The following is a 20,037-nucleotide window of genomic DNA, read 5'->3' as shown; positions in this document are numbered from 1 at the left end:
ATATATAATGCCTTCAGATTTTTTTTTATTTCAAAAAAAAACCTCTAAGCTACTTTTCTCAACAAAAAAAAAATGAAAGCAAAAATCTAATTAGTTTTACATTACCAGAAAAGAATTCATTTTTAATTTGGCCTTTAAAAGCATAAAAAAGTAATGGTTAAATAGAATCGTAAAAATATGCACGTACTTTAAAATACTTAAATAAGACTTCAGTGTCTGGGAATTCAATATTTTCGTTGAAGTCACTTCCTTTAATTTTCTAATGAAATCTTTTGTTCAGCTTCAAAGAGAAGAAAAGAAAGAAAGTTTTGCCCAAAGGCAATGCATAAAAGTAGGATTACCTTGGGAAACTTTTTTAATAAATAATAAAATTTTTGTGAACTTAATAAAAATGCATGCATTGTAGTCAAAGTTTTAAAAAAATTAAGCAGCACTGCATTTTTTATTTATTAAAAAAATAAGCATTATCTTGAATTAATAATCCATTTCTCATATTTCTTAACTTAATTAATTTCTTTATCATGCTTTTTTTAAAATATACTCAAACGGAATAAGAAAAAAATATATAAACTTCCTAACACATACATTTATGATTTAAATAAAAGATATAAAGGCATGGTGTTTTTGATTTCTTTTATAAAGAAATCATTCGAAATTCATATCAATTCATTATTTTTCAAATAATATTGCGTCTTTTTATATCATTTATTTCTATCGTAGTCATTTACAGAAATAAATGATACATCAAAATTTTAAATTTAATTTTAAGTAGGACCAGCTTTATATTACGCTCATATAGTTTGTATTAATGCGCATCAATTGGAAAATGTGAGAAAAAAATACTGTTGTTTTTGTTGATATATTAAATACCACATCTAATTTGATAATATTAATAATATTAAATATTTGATAATATTAAATACCACATTTAATGAGTTAAGTTCTTTTCTATTTGAAATGCATCTGTAATTAATGTGACTAATCATACCAGAATGTAATGATTTACAGACTGTCTTTTGGAAATTTGACCAAGGAATATTTTGTCTTCAATGGTAGCGTAGTAATGCAATGAGAAAAGTCAAAACTACCAAAATATGGTAAAATTTATCGGGCTCTATTTGAATGGTGTTTCTGGCTCTATTGGAACATTGAAAAGCTGAATAATTTGTACCAATGCGCATTGGTAAAAATTTTGATAAAAGCAACAAAAAAATTTTTTTTATAATATATGATAAAATTTGTTAAAAGTTTTTCATACAAGAATTTTTTTTTTATACCTTAGAGCATTGGATAAAAACTATTTTTTTGGTGAAAGTTATTTTCCAGAATTGCCTGTAAACCGTTGCCATGCGAAGGGTAAAAATTACGAAATTAATTACTTTAAATACCTGAATTATAGTTCTTATACCATAAATGTTACAATCATACAGTACGAAAATTTTACTAAATTCTCCGTGTAGAATAATCTCTTAATTTGAAGTAACATTCAGCTTTTGCTCCCGTAAATGCGTACCAAGGTCAGTTCAACGTCAAATTAAACTTGTTATGTTAATGTAAAAATTGTAAACTGTTAATGTAAAAATTTAAATTCCATCTAAAAAGTTATAATAAAATACTGAATTTAAGACTAATTTAACTATTTACAAGCAAAAGTTTAGTTTAAAATATCCATTAATTTAAAAAGACCATTTTTTTATTTCCTTTAACATTTACCTATTTTTTACTCTAATAATATTATATATTAATTTTTTTTGTTTATAGTAATATAGCTATAAAATATACGTAGTATTACTCAACGTATTCTGTTATGATTCCTAAAAATATTTATATTTAAAATTTTCATGGAAAGATTATCTCAAAATATTACTTATCATGGGGTTTCAAATTAATAATTAAAAGAAAAAAGCAAACAATTTTAAACTCGATTTTATTATATTTGTTCCTGCATTGATAAAAAATTATGGTAAAAATTGCCAGAATATGGCAAAATTTACAGTGTGTTTCTGCTTCCATGGGAACACCAAGTCGCTCGGTGATTTTTACCAAAGAGCATTTGGTAAATTTAGCAGCAAAATATCTTTTTATAATTTGCTAAAACTTGGTAAAAATCTGGTAAAATTTGGTTATTTTATCTTGATTCTTCAGAGAATGACACAAAAAAATCATCCATTTGGTTCTTTGAAGTTTTGTATTATTTCCCAAACGCGTAGTAATAAAAACTGTGATTTGAAAACTAGAATTTCCGGTAAATCGTTGCCATATAAATGGAAAAATTTCCAAATGAATGATTTAAATACTATAGATTTTGACTTTCAATATCAGAGTTCCGTTTTTTTCCTTCTTTTTCTTTATCAGGAATTTCATTACTCTGCAGTACGGTAACTTTACAAGAATTTATTTAATCTGTGTGATTGAGCCACGGAGCTAAAATTCTCATTCTTTAAAAACTAAAACTCTTATTCATTTCTTTAGTATTTGCATGATTTGTTTCGTCTAAAATAAAAGAGAATAAAAAAATCCTAATAAAATCCCATGTAATAATCCATTAGTTATCACTTAAAAACATCAGTTTAAAACTAAATTTTAAAAATATGTTAAATATGTTATCTAGCATGGCTGACCAGCCTGCGTGCAGGCAGTTAACTGGAATTGCATCAGAAAGGTTCTGGGTTTAAATCCCGGGAAAGCCGTGGATTTTCTTTCATTCTCTGTACTATCTGTACTTACTGTGGGAGCAATATTGGCCAGCCTAATGTGCTGCCTCTGAAAGTGTGGCCAACAAATATGCCCTTCAAACGCCTGTATGACCTAGGTCATTGACCTAGGAATGACCTAGGTCATTCTCCAGGTGGACATTGAAAAAAAAAACTACTTTTTAACATTAATTTAGAACAAGATGCGTCGCTAATGGAAGCAAATATCATGCAATGCAAAGTTGCAAATTGTTTGCAATCATAACTTTTAAAAACATTTAATTTATTTTATTTATATCACTATCTTAAAAAATATTATTTTTATTTTTATCTAGATACATTGTTATATCTTTCTATTATATTTATCTCTTTCTAGTTATAAATAAATATTTTAATGGGAATATATTGTTCCTTTCTACCATAAGAGCAAGTCTTACAAAATAAATGTGTTTCACTAATGAGACAAGAGGTAGAATGCATTATTGTATTACCAGTAAAACAGCAAACCTAGCCTCTAACGTCAATACTACAAATTAACAAACAGCTTTGTTCTTTGAAAACATGATCTCGAACAAATATTGACAAGAATTTTCGTTCCGATTCTCCTGGAAAGGGAACTCTCCTAAACCGCGTAACAGTATTTGTGTTTTTTGCTTTTTTTTTCATCTGAAGTCAACCATTCATTTTATATTTTTTAAGTTATTTGTTGTTGGAAGATGGCATCACAAGGAATAATCGATTTCTCGTTTTAAACTCAAAGTTTAGCAAATTCGAATGACAATCTTTTAAATAAATTGTAACGAGATTTTCTTCTTGTGTGTCAACAATCGTTTAGTTGCTAATGGATGGCGTAATGTTAAAACATTTAATTTCGTTTATTTAAATGAAAGAAAACATAAAAATTATAAAGAGGTTATTCTTGTCATTTGATTGTAATTGAGTAGAAACTGTAATAAAGTAATTTATTGCATTAGCGTTGTGGCTAAACTTTTATTTGTACTGTTACTCTTTTTTCAATACTACCATTTATTTAACTGAAACGCTATTTTTCATTTTGTCTTAAATAATTTTAAATTTAATTCCCTTCTCTTTAGATTTATTTGATAGCTTACGGCGAATTCACTTTGCTTTTTTTGTATATAGTTTACGCAATGTATAGTTTATATTATTAAATAAAAATAGGATGATTTTTATTAAAATGAAAAACAGCCTCAAAACAGTAGCAAATTTCGCAGAATGAGTATCTTATCTAAATATGAACAAATCGTAACAGACGGAATTGTCAAATGGATTACAATATGTCAATTAAATTAAGATTTAAATAATTAATATAAAACTAAAAATACTTTATTACAAAAGGGGTGGAATTCTTGTTTTTAACTAACTGTAAGCAAAAAGAACGAAAACTGAAGACAAATTGCGAGTTTCAATAAACTCGTTATTCAAAACACCTGGCCATTTTTAGATAAAGCAAGATTCAAATCGACTAATTTTTTTTTCAAACCCTGTTTTCAATCTCATAGAAAACCTAAAGTACACTACTATTATAATGAATTTTAAAATAACTTAAATATTCGGAACTCAATTTGCAGTTCTCTTAATGTTGTAGATGAATATTATCTTATAATCAAAGAACGACTTAAAACTTCTTTTGTACAAAGTAGTTCTTAATTATCTAACTTTTAATTTATATTTTGACATCAACAATATTATACAATATTGCTTTTGCCATTGCAATGTATTAAACACTATCCATAGATATTTTAGGCAGATAAATAAAATATATCTATAATAATTCAAAAAAGTAGGATAATGCGTTACCCTACTAAGAACCAAAAGTTAAGATTTGAGGACAGAAAAAATTAATTTTGTCCTAAAATTACTTTAAATTTAGAAACTAAACATTACTTTGCACACTACATTAAGCTATTCAGAAAAAAATTCTGGAAAAATTATCATACTGCCTGGTTAATATAATTTAAAACATATTATATATAAAAAATTCATTTGGTAGTTTGTACCATTTATATGGTAACAGTTAACTGGGAATTCTAGTTTATAAAATAATAGTTCTTATTACCGCACATTTAGTAAAAAGTACAAAACTAACAAAAAACAAGTTTTTATGCCCTGCTCTAAAGTATCATAAAAAATTTACAAATTTTACGTTACTTAACAAATTTTAACTAATTTTATGAAACAATATTTTATTCCGAATTTAGCAGAATCATTACTAAGAGAAATTACCAAAAATTATGGAGCTTCTTGGTGTAATCATAGAGCCGGAAACACGGTAAATTTTACCTTTTTCTAAAAATTTTAATCATACTTTTTTTCTGCCATTGTACATTAAATTATACATCACACATTGCTTTAAATTTAATAACTAAAACTTTTGTTTAGTTTCTTTTTTAATTTCATGTGTTTAGTGCTTATATCTGCGTATATTATCAGTGCTGTATTTCTAGAAACACTTAGGAATAGATAAACTATGATTCATAATTGAACTATGAATATTTAACTGCAACTTAAGGAATTAAAAAAATATATAATACTACTTTTACGTAGTTAAAGTACTCAAATATTTTCTATTTTTTTGTAGTTAATATTACATTTATATTTTTCAATGTTTTTTAATAACGTAGTTTAAAAATAAGACCTGATTCATTCATGGCAATACAATTGCAAACTATTCGTATTTTATCTCATTCAGAACTTTTTTTTTCAAACTTGTAATCATTTTGTTGTATTTGATGCTTAAAAGCTTGTTAAACGAGCTTCCCACAATTTATCAAACTGAGAAGAAAATGATTAAACTCTGTGTGTTGCAAATGAGTTTTGTTCGAAACTTCCGCTTACCCGCCGATCTCGTAATGAAGCTGGATTGTAACAGAAATATTTTCAGTTTTATATGTTTTTTTTTCAGTTCTTTTACGAAAGAAGCTGGATTTATTTTTGTGTATCGTTACTTATATTCCTCTTCAAATTTTAAGGGAATAAACATTTAAATCAGAATTTATAAGTAAAAAAAAAACTCATTTTTAAAGTATTAAATAAAACAAAATACATTTTAATCAAGAAACTTATTTTGTTTTAAGATCTAATACTATAAACAATAAAAAAGAACAGAAAGTGCATAATGCTCAGTTTGTTTTCATTTAATGCTTAAAACCATTAAAATATTACTTTAGAAAAATGTTACTTTTATTAGATAGATATTTAGTTATACATTCATTTTAAATTTTTACTCTTCTCTCTCACATCCAAAACACACTCCCCAATATTAATGTACTACTATTATCATTACATCAAATGCAGAATACCGCAATATTAATAGCTTTAAATTATAAATGACGTTTCATACCATAATTTAAGTTTTAAAATTTTTCACGCGATTATTAATAATGCCAACCGAATTTGTTAGAATTGTTAAGATGTATGAAAGTCGATAACATTTCGCCAACTCTAGCAAAAACGCTTATCTATGCCAAGCTAACAAGCCTCTTATCTCCATTATAACTATCTTAAAAGTATTCATTTAATTATTAATAGTATGAGATTTCAGAGAGATTTTTGTGAAAAATAAACATGTTCAAAGTTTTTTTTTTAATTTTTGAAAAGTTAGATTCTTAGAAAAATTGGATTGACTTTCTTTTAATTTTAATAACAAAAGCTCTCTTTTTATTAAAAATAATTAAATTGTGATATTTATGAAATAGTATTACTCTTACTTATTAACAATCCATAAATGTGTTTCTTCGAAACATAGTATACTGTAAAAAAATAATTGTGAGACAAATTTTATATAATCTATTTTTTTCTACGATTAAAAAATTTATTGAAATATCTTTCTTATTAATAAACAATTGATCACTTTTTTTTGAAATTTTAGTGAATCGTATACAAGAAAAAAAATAGATAACTTTTAAATAATAGTTTGAAAATAAAATAATAGTTTGAAAATAAAATAAACACCTGAACTTTTTTCATTTACGATCCTTGCAGATAAACTAAAATGCTCATAAATTTGAATTGTTTTTCGTTAATAATTGCAGGTATATTTTCGAAAAAGCTAATTGCAATTGTATTATCTTAATTATTATCATATAATTGCATTAAAATTCGAAATTGAATTAAAATTGATTATCATTTATTAATAATTAATTATAATTGAATTAAAAAATATTTAATATTTTGATGGAGAGAAGGTAAAAAAGAATTAGATAACTTTTAATAGAAAGCCCCTAAATAATAGTGTGAAACAAAAAATAAATACTTCTATCATTATTTTTTTCTTTAATGATTAACAAAAATATTATAAATTTAAATTGTTTTTTTATTTTAAACTGTACTTACATTTTCTAAGAATGCAAATTGTATCTATATTATTTTTACTCTTAATATATCATAGAATTAAGTTTTTGAAATTTTAATGAAGAGTAGGTAAAAAAGAATTCTTTAATTCTTAGCATAAAGCCCATGAATAATAGTGTAAAACATAAAATAAACACTTCAACATTTATCATTAATAATATTTAATAATGTACCAAATTATTCATTAATTCAAATTGCTTTTTTTTGTAATAGTACATACATTTTCTAAGAAAGGTAATAGTACTTATATTTTCGTATACAAATTTCATATAATCTGTTCTTTAATAAAAATTTAAAATAAATTAAATATCTTGAACAATAATATAGAGTTGAACAAAATTTTTAGACAATTTTAATGAATAGAAAGCATAAAATTACATAAATATTAATATATTACTTCTGAATAAAATTGTAAAACCTAAAATAAACATCAGCAATATTATTACAATTTTTAATGTGGTATTTAACTTCTTTCATTAATAATCTTTATTTAACTAAACTGTTCTAATTTCAAATTTCTAAATTCTAATTGATGTCAAATCTTTATTTAACATCAATTAGAATTTTACATAATCACTTAATACTCAGGAATTTCCTAAAAAATCTATTTCTTTACAAATAAATATACAATTGAAAATTCATTAGCTGTTTGCTACTTTATAGCAAAATAAATTAAATTTTTGTTGTAGACTTTAAAAATGCAGTATAAAATCTTTCATAAAAGTCAAAAAACTACATTAGAAGCATTTTTTTAGATTATCTGTACACGATAAAATAGTATTAAACTGCCAATGAAAGCCCAGTATAACTCGAAATGTTTAATTGAATCCGTAAAACTTTAGTATCTCAGAAGTGTTTGAAAGAGATAAGAAATTTCTAAGCGTTTTATTAGAAGCCTTAATGGTCTTTTAATAGTCGAGTAATCAACAGAAATTCAGACATTTTTTATTAACACAGATAATCCATTTCCTAACAAAGTTTGAGTCAGAAAAAAAATCATCTCTTTTATTTTAGCTGGCTTAAGAATTCAGTTTTTGTTCGTTTTCGGGTGAAAGTTAATTACTTTTCAACGTGAAGCGACACAACTTGTTTTAAAAATAAAGGATTTATTCATATTTTAGTTACGTGACACCGAACAATCTTAAACAAGCTTTAAAAATAAGTATTTATAGCTCAAAGCAAAGCATGCTTTTATTTTTTAAAATGAAATTTAATAAACCCAACGGTACTTAGAACAGGATATAAAATTCAAGATATTGAAATTTTTAGTATTAAACATAAATGAATACCAATACCAAGAAATCTTTACCAAGTAATCTTTAAATTTTTTTCCAGAAAATATCCTTTAAAATAAAAATGCAGTAAAATAATTAATAATTTAAAATTATTTTAAAAAATTCTGTAAAAATTGCTCTATTTTTCTCAGTATGAAAGTCATAATATACTGTGCAAATTGCCATTCATAGCTTTTATTCTAAAATTGCTGAATTGCATTAATTTTCAATCCGATGAAATGATGATTTTTAAATATTCCAATTAAGGATAAAAATAAAGTTAAAGAATTTTGCAATTTTGCGTTTATCGTTATAATTTTTTTTATCCATTTTTTTTCTTAAATGAAAATAATTAATAGTTCTGAATACTATTATCTTCAAAATACTTCTAATATCTATACAAAGAGAAAACATTTCTGGAAAATTATCGTACTTAAAAATAGTGATATTCCAATTTTTTTTTTAAAAAAAACGTGATTTTGCTTTCAAAAACAAAATAAACGCTGTTTAAACTATTAATTTAGTAGCTTTTTGACTGACTGGAAATTCTGGTATTAAAAATTATAGCTCTTACTAACACATATTTGGTAAAAACTGAAAAACTGAAAAGTAATTTCAACCGAATTTCGTTGCCATTAACACTTTTTCCATTACCCTTCCTAATCACAAATATTATATTTTCTTCGATCAAATGTACTTTATTTCTGATATTTAATGAACTTAGTTAAAATTGCACAGCGTGTTAATTAACTAGATAACAGTTTAAGTTTAGTTGTGCATCAATGAGACAATTTTAATTGGTTGCTAATTTTATGGTTAAACGTGTAAATAAGTATGATCAAATACGTATGATCAAAACAAACAGAGTGGGGTAAAATTTATAGTGTTTCTGCTTTTACTGTAACTTTGAAAAGCTCAACATTTTTCACCAAGGCACTTTAGTAATGATTTTGTTAAAACTAACAATAAAATATGGTATTATAGTATGCAAAAACATTTGAAATATTTTGTAATATTGGGTAATTATACTTGGTGAAATTTGATTATTATATTTGGTAAAATTGGGTAATAATATTTCATTACGTTAGAGCATTGCATAAAAACCATTTATTAAGTTAATTTACTTGCTAGTTTGTTATTTTTTACTAAATGTAAGGTAATAAAAACTATAATTTGGAAATTTTCAGTTAACCGTTAATATATGAGCTAAAAAATACCAAATGAATGGTTAATATACCGTATATTTTAATTTTATTAATCGGAATTATGTTTATTTTCTCCCCGAAATATTACCATACAATTTAGTTATTTTATCAGAAATTCTTTCTCCGTCTATAAACTAAAACTGCTTGCATTTGCCTTATATGTCTTAAGTTATTGATAGTAATAATTTTCATAATAAGCATATCGACATTTCCACTTTCCATAAATGTGTAATGGATTTACCAAAAGCAAACTACGCTATTCTGTTTGTTTTCCATTGAAAAATTAATTTTGTATACATAAAACCTTTCTCAATTGAAAATAATATCATGCTGTACAACTTCCTCACGCACTGTTCTAGCCATAACTTGGATATCGTATAATATATATGATAAAAAAGGCAAGAACCGTCAAAATAAAAGGAATGACAGTATACAGCACCATAGCACCACTTAAGTTTAAAATGTATTCTGCCATTTTGGAAAGGTTAGAAGGAAATTTGAGTAGTTATTTCGTAACTAAGTTTTCTTTCTTCCATAAAAATACAAAATTACTTTTAATGTGTACTTAACATATAACTAACTATTCCACATTTCATAAATCTGTCACTTAAGACTACCTAACAAAATGAATCTGAATAAATGTTTGACGGACAACTACTAAATCGTTATATATAACTATTTAACACTACATCATAACTATGTAACAATAGTTAAATCTTCATTAAAGACAACCTAACTAAACCTATCTTGTCTTCTGGATGGGGTATTTTACTCACTTTTCTACTGACCTTCGTAATTACGGATTCTATATTTTTTTTATTGTCTTTGCTCAGAAAAACCAAATGAAACGTTATGTTGAACCCCCAAAACAACAGAGATAAAAATGTCGATCTTTTAATACTGGGAGAGGAATAGATAAACACTTTCAGTAGGAATTTCATAAAATAATTTTTGAATTGACTTAACAATATGTCTATATTTATTTATAAAATTGAAAATGCGTGACTTAAGCTTTGATAAGTCCACCTCTTTCTAAGAATTTTAAAACAGTGAAAGAGTTGCGAAATAACGTTAAACATGCAATTATTGTAAGACTCAGACAAGCAGATATATAGTAACAGAATAATCATTCAACGCATCATTATTATATCATTAGTATATAATATCATAGTATCATTAGTATATAATATCATTAGACATAATATAACAATGAAAATTTCCATTCTGATGCCTAACACCCTTTTGTTGAAACTAAAAACTGACTGTTTTCATATTGTTTGTAATTATAACTAGATATCATGTTAAAAAAGTTCAAATGAGTATCTAAAAGAGAATAAATAAGAATACGATTCTTTTTATTACTGTTTTTCTCATGAAAAATTCATTTAATAAGTTTTAATGCTTATTTCAGTAGTATTTACTTTCAGATAAATTAAAAAATTCATAAAATGAATATTCTGTTTTGAAACGAAATGTTAAGTTAATGTTATATTAGTTTATTTAAATACAGATATACTTTTCGATACTTTTTATAAGTACTTGTACTTTCTATAAGTTCCATTTTATTACTTGATAGCTGAATACTCGTTCTTTGTACTGGTGAAAAAAATGAAAATAAATAATGCATCATCACTAAACGAAATCATGCACAAAAATAAAAGTTTTATGCTGGCAAAATCAATAGAGAAGAAAGAATTCTTTTCCAAAATCTAAAAGAATCCATAAGTTGATTGAATCCATTCAGATGACTTTACGTTATTAGAATAAACAAAATACTTTTTCTAAAAGTTCTTCCCATCAAAATATAGAGTAACTATTTCAATATCATTTCGGATAATGCTGTAGGCTGAAGTCATCTTATGATAATCTAAATTTACCACAATTAAGCAAATTTACTGAGCCATGTAAACTTTTTCCCCAGTTTCAATATTAAAACTGAACAGAATTAGTGAAGTTTTAATGGGCACCAAAACTTTATCATAATGCTTAGTACTAGTATTAGTGTATTTGGTGCATATTCAAACTGCACCAATTACCATAATACTCATTACCATATTTAATTGAACATCATTGCCGTAAAAAATACCAATGCGATTTTCTTAGATTCTTTTTAATCAAATTAGTAATAATTTTAAATTAATTCTACTTTTTAGTACATAATTCATATTTTGTTTAAATCGGTATCTATTTCCAAAACTAAATAAACATCACTAGTGTCAATAGTAAGGTTTTATTTTACTTCTCTTCTAAACGAAATAGTAACATTTCTCCATTAATTCTACCTTTTAGAACTTAGTAAAATTAGTAATAATTTCAAATTAATTCTGCTTTTTAGTACATAACTTATGCTTTGTTTAAATCGGTACCTGTTTACAAAACTAAGTAAGCATCACTGGCGTCAATAGTAAGGTGCTATTTTACTTCTCTTCTAAACGAAATAGTGACATTTCTCCATTAGTTCTACCTTTTAGAACTTAGTATTTTTTTATTTAACCAAATACACTTATTACCAAAATCAATTAATCATCATTGGCGTCAATAATAGTCTGATGCTTTCAAAAACTCCCCTAATTGATTAAATATATTGTGTCTCTTAGTTTTTCCATTTAGTATAGAGTTTTTTTTTATTTCAACTATTACTTATTACAAAAATTAATTAATCATCATTGGCGTCAATAATAGTTAGGCGACTTCTTATGTTTCTCCTAAATGAATTAATACCATTCTTTCATTAATGCGCATAACGTATATGTCCTCTCCTCTGCGCATAACGTATATGTGTTTTAATTTAATTTACTTAGTTTTTAAGTTAATTAGTTTCATAAAAGCATGTTTCAAAAGCATAACTATAATTAAAATTAACACGCAGTTACGGATAATTTTAAAAATACTTTTATTCCAATAAACTTCTTCTTTAATCAAATCGAGCTATGAGCTAGAAAACATCACAGATGTTCTCTTTGAAATATGCGGGGAAAAACGAATCATATATTATAATTTAATTTAAGACAATGATTTAACGCTAAGCCAATGACAGTAACGCAAACGACTTTTCCTTACGAATTATTTAAAAATTTCAAACAAATCTTAGGATCGGGGACCAAAATTGATCCTTGAAGCCGTTTTCCTAACTTCATTACTATTGCACAAACCGTTCTGAATGGTTCAGACACAAAAAAAAATCCATGTTATTATTACAAATTGATGAATAATTTGTATAAAACGCATCATGGGTTGTTCAAATATTTTAATATTACAAAAGTTTTTCATTCTTCCATTATCAGAATATCCACCATGTTGATGACATTTCAAATGCAAAGGTGAAAAAAAATATCCGCGCTTTTTCCAAAGCTACGTTAAAAACCTGCATATGCATAGTTTACCCCAATCACTTAGATTGTATTTTTATTTCGCTAGACAATTTTTTCCAGTAAAAGCTTTTATTAAATCTTAAATTTATACTCTTTTTTGTGACATATAACTGTAGTGAAGTTCCTATTGTGGGGCAAAACTACCAACAACATCAACAGTAATCTATCTAAAGGTACAACCAGATAGAATCGAGTTGACGCGGCTTATATACTAGTTAATTGGAATTGAATAATTGTAGTGGTAGCTACGCTACAATAATCCCCCACCAGAGTTTTATCCGGGATAGAATTCTATGAATGGATGGCAATAGCTCATTCATTTTGGCTTTATGATAAGCCGGGAGAGCTGTACTAGGATTACTAGAATTGAGGACTGACCGTAAGAGCTGCATTAAGATCACGGTCGTTTTCGCTCCTGTGTTGCCGATAATAGTCGAGTGTATACAGTCCAACGTCGTGTGTGTTCGAGACTGAGTAGCAACAGAGCGGGAAGGAGAATGTCGTAGTCACTAATTAGTAGGTCAACTGCTTGCTGTGTTCCGAAGTAGGCGCCCTCATATTGAAGCGGTCGCTTCTGTTGAGGTAGACGTGTTCAGATCGCGTCCAAATGTCGCAAATGTGGAGAGAGTCTACAAATAATGTCAACCGTCATCAATATAAAGATACTCCCTGATAGAATCGAATTAACTTATCTTATATACTGTTGAATTGAAATTTAATAATTGTGGTGGTAGCTACGCTATACTATGATAAATGTTTTGTAAGCAATCAAATTAATGTGATGCACTTAAAAGTTGATTTAATTGTTTTAATATCTTTCTTCCAGTTTCTGTAGTGTCACCTGATAGCCGACAAGGTCCACGATTCGTCCAAGAGCCACCTAGATATAGAGTTGACTTTGCAAATGGCACTGGCACTGTGCTAACATGTAGTGCACATGGTAATCCTCAACCTAATCTAACATGGCAGACGGGAGGTGGAGTTACGGTGTCTGATGTACCAGGACTAAGACATGTTCGACCAGACGGTTCCCTTGTTTTTCTGCCTTTTAGACCTGAAGAATACCGCCAAGATGTTCATGATGCAGTGTATAGATGTGCAGCGACTAATAGTGTTGGCACTACTCTCAGCAGAGAGGCTAAAGTTCGTGGTGGTAAGTTGATATTTTACATTAAAATATTGCATAATTAATCGATTAAAAATCAACACCAGTTATATTAATTTAATTCCTAAAATAACGTTGTACTACCTTCAACTACGAAGCCAAAGTTCTTGTATTTAAACTGATGTTTCTCAATAAGTTTAATTTATGTTTAATAGATTAAATTTGGGTTCTGGAACATTAGTTATATCTGATTCAAACAGAGAACAGCATTGGTAAGAAACTTGAGTTTATTAAGGCTATGGCAGTTTATGTACATTTATTTGTGATTTATTATGTGTTTTATTCTGCTTTTAATTTTAGAATCATTCGTTTTAAATTGATATTTCACATTCATTAAGACTTTGCATAGTTAGACAATTAAAATGGGGTGATAGAACATCAGTTATATGTTATTACGTACTAGCCATTTTAAAGAAATAAATATAACATATTCTTCTGGAGGTCGGAGACTCATTTTTAAAGAAATTTTAATTGTTCAGTTTTTTTACATTCTTTATAGTGTTTTACAAAAAAATCGTACACAAAAAAATGCTTCCGTTTTTCGTCATTTAAAAATAAAAAATATGGAAATTAATTTTTTTTTTAAATTTCTGTTGTACTTATGTTACAGTTGAAAATTAATTGATAAAACTGCAAATAATATGCATCAACATAATTGTTTTTCAGTTTATTTTGAGGAAATATATATTGTGAAGAATAATTTTATTTCAGATATTTTGATTTTTTTCATTATTTTCTGTTAGTATTTTAATAGTTCTATAAAAATATTCATCATCATCATCATGGTTGGCCAGACAGCCTAATGTGAGCCAATGTCTTCCTCTGAAGATTTCTCCACGACAACTTCCGATTTATCTTTGATCTCCAATTTTTTTCATTAATTGCGAGAAAATCAGACTCCACGGAGTCAGCCCATCTCAACCGCGGGCTTCCCCGCTTTCTTTTTCCAGTGGGTCTAAAAAGCAGTATCTTTTTTATTGCGTTGTCGTCACTCATTCGAATAACGTGGGCGATCCAATCCATTCTATTTATTTTTATTTATTTAATAATATCAGGTTGTTTATAAATCTTGTACAGTTCAAAGCTAAATCTCCTTCTCCAGCAGAAATGGTCATTTGTCATTCAGAATAATGAATAAAGAATGATGAATAATTATTCAAAATCTGAATAATGAATGATGAATAAAGATTTATTCATTAGTCAGAAATATTTTGAATAAGGAATAAATCATTCATTATTCGTTATTCAGTATCCTTTATTCATTAGTCAAGAATAACTGAATAATTTCACTGGTCAACAAAAATGGGCACGGAATACTCTAATTGACTACGATTATGACAACTACAAATAAAACGTTAATCCTTTTCATGTATATTTATGTAATGTTTAAGAAAATTTACTTTTGTCTAACATAATGCATACTTTTGAGAAATGGTTACATGGCAAAAAAGGGTTTAATTTTTTTAATTAAAATTTGATTTAAAAACTTAAAATAATATTATCGTTTGCCTTCAAAAACTATAAAAAATAGCGTATTATAGATTTTAGAACAAAATTTCAAAATGAACTTAAGTAACTAAACTGTTATAAACCTACTTTTTAGCACAACTAAGCATGTTACGCTGGAGTAAGTTAAAATAACATAAAAATAAGTAATCATACTTGTCTTAGATTTATAGTTTAATTCCTAAAATAAGACGTTTAAGAGCAAACGATGTTTTGCATCTCCTTATAGACAAAGACATATCGATTGCAATTTTTGCTGGTTATTAAAATTTTACTCAGAAAAATTAGTCATGACTAATGAGTTTATTCATCAATCATTATTCAAAAATTTTTATACATTTGCATAATGAATGATGAATAATGACTAAATTTTCATATGAATAATCATTCAGAATAAATTTATTCTGAATAAATTTAGTCATGAATAAAATTTTCGTGAATGATGCCCATCACTGTTCTCCAGTTATTGTTTTCGTTTACATATTTAAAAATATTAATATTTGAAATTTCCCTTTTCTTATAACTTGTTTAAGAATATAAAATAAAATCTGGAAAAAAATCTTTCCTAACACTTCTCAGAACAAATTAAAAGAAAGTAACAAAATAATATATATGTTCCGAATTTCTGAGAATTATCTTCATTAGATTTTGAGATATGGTGTTTTAGCATTGGGATATATGTAAAAAAATAGCTAAGAGTAAAACACTTCAATGTTTCCGCATCACTGGAACTTCAATATGAGGAAAACACAAAAATCCCAATTATTATTGAAATAAAAACCTAACTTTTCCCCACTTAAAAATATTTATTGCGGTTATTTATAATTAATAAAAAAAAACTCTTGGGTTATAAGATTTCAGTGTACCAGACATAGCGTACATTTTTTAACACAAAAAATAATAATTAATCCAAGCAGAAATGATTTAATTAATTTCCTTTTACATTGTTCTAGAATTGTCTTAGAAAAATATGTTATTAATAATTTTTTTCACATTTCATTTTTGTAATATTGCGGAAACACATTTTTTAAAATGATATTTGCTCAATTTATTTAGATATTTATACATTTATCAAGTTATTGTTATTATCACTGACAGGAAATAATGAACATAAATCGGATCCATTAATTAAATGTATGAAATAGAGTCAGAAAGGAGTGAATGAAATTAAGACACAAAAAGTTTAATGTAAGATTTAACTCTAGATTATACTCTGAGAAAAAAGTATGGTCAAAACTACTTGAGTATGGTAAAATTTACTATGTTTCAGACTTTATTTTAACACTAAAAAGCTCAGTAGTTTTTAATGAAGCACTTTGGTAATGATTTCTGTGAAATTAAGAATAAAATACGGTTTTATAGTCTGTGATAAATTTGCTAAATGTAGAAAAATATGGTAGTTTTAAAATAATATCTTGGAGCATGGCATTAAAACTTTTATTCAATAAAATTAACTTTTCAGTTTTGTATTTATAACAAAATTCTAGCAAAAAGAGCTATAAATTTGAAAATCAGTAGTTCTGGGAAGCCTTTACCAAAGAAATGGAAAAAATACGAAATGAGTAGTTTAAATACCATATATTTAAGTTTTTAATATTGGAATTATGTTGTTTTTTTAACCAAAAATTTTATTACCATACAGTATGGTAATTTTACCGGGATTTATTTTTCTCGTGTAATTTCCGAACCTTTTTTGGTTCATTGGTCACTTTTTCAGACAAATATTTTGCAACCCCTGAAAGAAAAATTATTTTTTTCAATGCTTTTTTAACTGTAGAATATTTTTGATAAGACATATTCGAATCATGCAGTTAATTCACTGAAGGTTCCTATTTACTGGCACTGTAAATAATGTTTACTAGAAACTTTCATGAAGCTGTTTGAAAATTCAATATATCCCCCTTCAGTACGCCAATGTTGCCAATTCAAAATATCGCCATGAATTATGTTGCTTAAAAAAGTGAGGTGTAATATATTAAAATATTCTAACTTGAAAATCTGATCATTAGATCAAATGTTATTATCTGCACTTTACTAAGTTACGAAAATTTGCGAATATAAACACTTTTCTTTGGTGTTCATATTTCTCTTATATTACATGAATAAATGTCTTTCCTATGTTTTGTTTAGTTAATTTATTTTTGGACCAACAATTTGTTTCATTTCTTAGAGATAAGAAAATTTTTCTCTAAAAGAAAAAAAATTACTCAATTAAAAAGAAAGATCCCAAAACATTTTATTGAATTAAGAAAGATTTGGTTTCGCTGTTTTTAGATTCTGATTTTATTTGAATTGAATTTAAGCTGAATCTTTCGGTTCGATTCGTTAATTTGAAAATTTCCTATGTGCTTTCTCAAAAATGTTATTCAATAATAATATGAAAAATTGATTTCGAATAAACTTTATCAATTTTGTTCGTTGACGTTGACTGTTTAAAGTTTTGCACGGAATGTATACTACAAGTAAATATAACACATTATTTATAATTATAAAACACTTAATGAAGTTGATACTGTTTAAAACACATTTAATCATTAAGCATATTTTTCATAGATAAACATGTTGTGTATTAATGTAATAACATAAGATATAAATATTAATTTAGATAAGAATAATAAAGGTATATCGTTTGTACGTTTTATACGTTTTATACACTTTACTTATACGCTTTTAATTAGAAATAAAAAAAAATAATTACAATTGAGAAAACTGAACAAGAATGAAAGATAAATGTGTACTTTAAATTAGGAGTAAATAAATAATTTAAGAGTAAAAGAATATTTTTATAAATTTTATAAATTTCAATTTAATTACAATCAACGAAATCAGGATCTACATGCCGAAGCATAATACTCTAACCGACCATAATTTTTATCCAATTTTTATATTAGTTAATATGTGATAAAGTTTTCCCAATTTTTCGATTAAAGCAAAATTGGTTTCATGATTACTTAAGCTCTGCTTCCAAGGTGTGTATAATTTATAAATTAATATATGCTATTTAGATATTTTTTTTAAATAATATATTTTAGCTAACAATTTCAAGTATAGAAACAAGCAGAAATGAACAGATATACAACAATATTTAGATTTAACAATTAAGCCATATTTAGATTTAAATATTAACAAATATCCTGGTTTCCAAAATTTTCAAATTAATTAAAAAAAACTCTATATGATAAGAATTTAATTTAAATACTAAATGCAATTGTAATTCAGTATCGAATAGGAAAAAGCGTTTAAATAAAATAAAAAAATTCTCTATCAATTTTCGTATCGCAATTCTTAATAAAATCAAGATTATTCATGTTTTTTGAAAGAAAAATGGAGAAAAAAGCTTTTTTTCTCAATTTGGAACATTTAGTATGCTTTTTGGATAATAAATTAGTTTAGACATATTTTCAAAAAACCCGGAAACCCATTTAATAATTCAGTGCACCATTTCCTCTACTGTTTGTTCATATAAATCCGGACAGTTTTAAAGCAAATGAAATATGTTAGTTGAACAGCCATGAAGCCGTATTGAGAAAAAGAACGCTACTCTACTCTATGCCCTTCTATTGAAAGTTTCATATCAATCTGATTTATCCTTTAACACTGTGAAAAATACTGGATCTAATTACGGTAAAAAGTATATCGGTGCTCAGGGTGTCGGTACTTTTTACCATAAAATCTGATTTCCTGGAACATGTTACGGAACAAAAAATATCATATAGCGCAATTTTTACTGTAACAATTACCGTAAAATTCCTGAATTACTCTCATTAAATGAATATAACTTTAAAAATTACTGTATAATATTTTCCGGTTAAAATAGATATTACAGATGGTGTAATCAACGTTCCATTTCTTTATACCGTAATTTGATCTAGAATTTTTTACAGTGTAATTTACTTTTAAAGTTAATAAAATATTATATTTTAAGGAGTATATTTTCATAAAATCTCGGGAAAAAAGCTTCCAAGGCATTCCATTGACCCTAATCTATACTATTTTTCCAGTAAAGTTTAGTGAAAGTTTGAAATTTTTCGTGAATTGCTCATAGTGCAATATAAATAAAACCAAATAGATTTTGAATTAAACAAAATACACCCAACCTCTTCAATTTAATTTAACACGCTTTAGTCTTTGAAAGACCATTTGTTGGAGTATTAATGTCCTCATGTCTGAATGTAAAATATTCTACCGTGAAGGTGATAAATGATTTTGGTAATGTCCTCATGACCTTTCGTAGAATATAATAATAAATAAATAAATTTATATAATAATAAATTGACTACAGCTTCAATATTCAGAATTAATATAAAAAAATAAAAGTAAGTAAGCACTCTGTAAACGCTAGACTTAGGACTCTGAAATCCTGTTCAGAACCTGTTCAAAACCTGTTGAATCAGGAATCAGTACACCGTTTTCTCTATGATTCTTTCATAAAATCATTAACACTATCTT

At 26.1% G+C, this 20,037-nt stretch overlaps 1 protein-coding gene across 1 annotated transcript in view; it reads left to right on the top strand.

Annotated features, from left to right (window-relative positions):
* Nucleotides 1–20,037, top strand: part of LOC107457170 (cell adhesion molecule Dscam1-like) — a 260,596-nt gene that overhangs the window by 23,485 nt on the left and 217,074 nt on the right. The window contains exon 2 of the mRNA XM_071179192.1: nucleotides 13,744–14,070. Coding sequence (XP_071035293.1) covers nucleotides 13,744–14,070 — 327 coding nt within the window. The remainder of the gene's footprint in view (nucleotides 1–13,743; nucleotides 14,071–20,037) is intronic.

This window comes from Parasteatoda tepidariorum, chromosome 3 (assembly GCF_043381705.1).
Source record: "Parasteatoda tepidariorum isolate YZ-2023 chromosome 3, CAS_Ptep_4.0, whole genome shotgun sequence".
Taxonomy (NCBI): domain Eukaryota; kingdom Metazoa; phylum Arthropoda; class Arachnida; order Araneae; family Theridiidae; genus Parasteatoda; species Parasteatoda tepidariorum.
The sequence above is the reverse complement of the archived record's forward strand: the minus strand, read 5'-3'. Positions and strand labels throughout refer to the sequence as shown.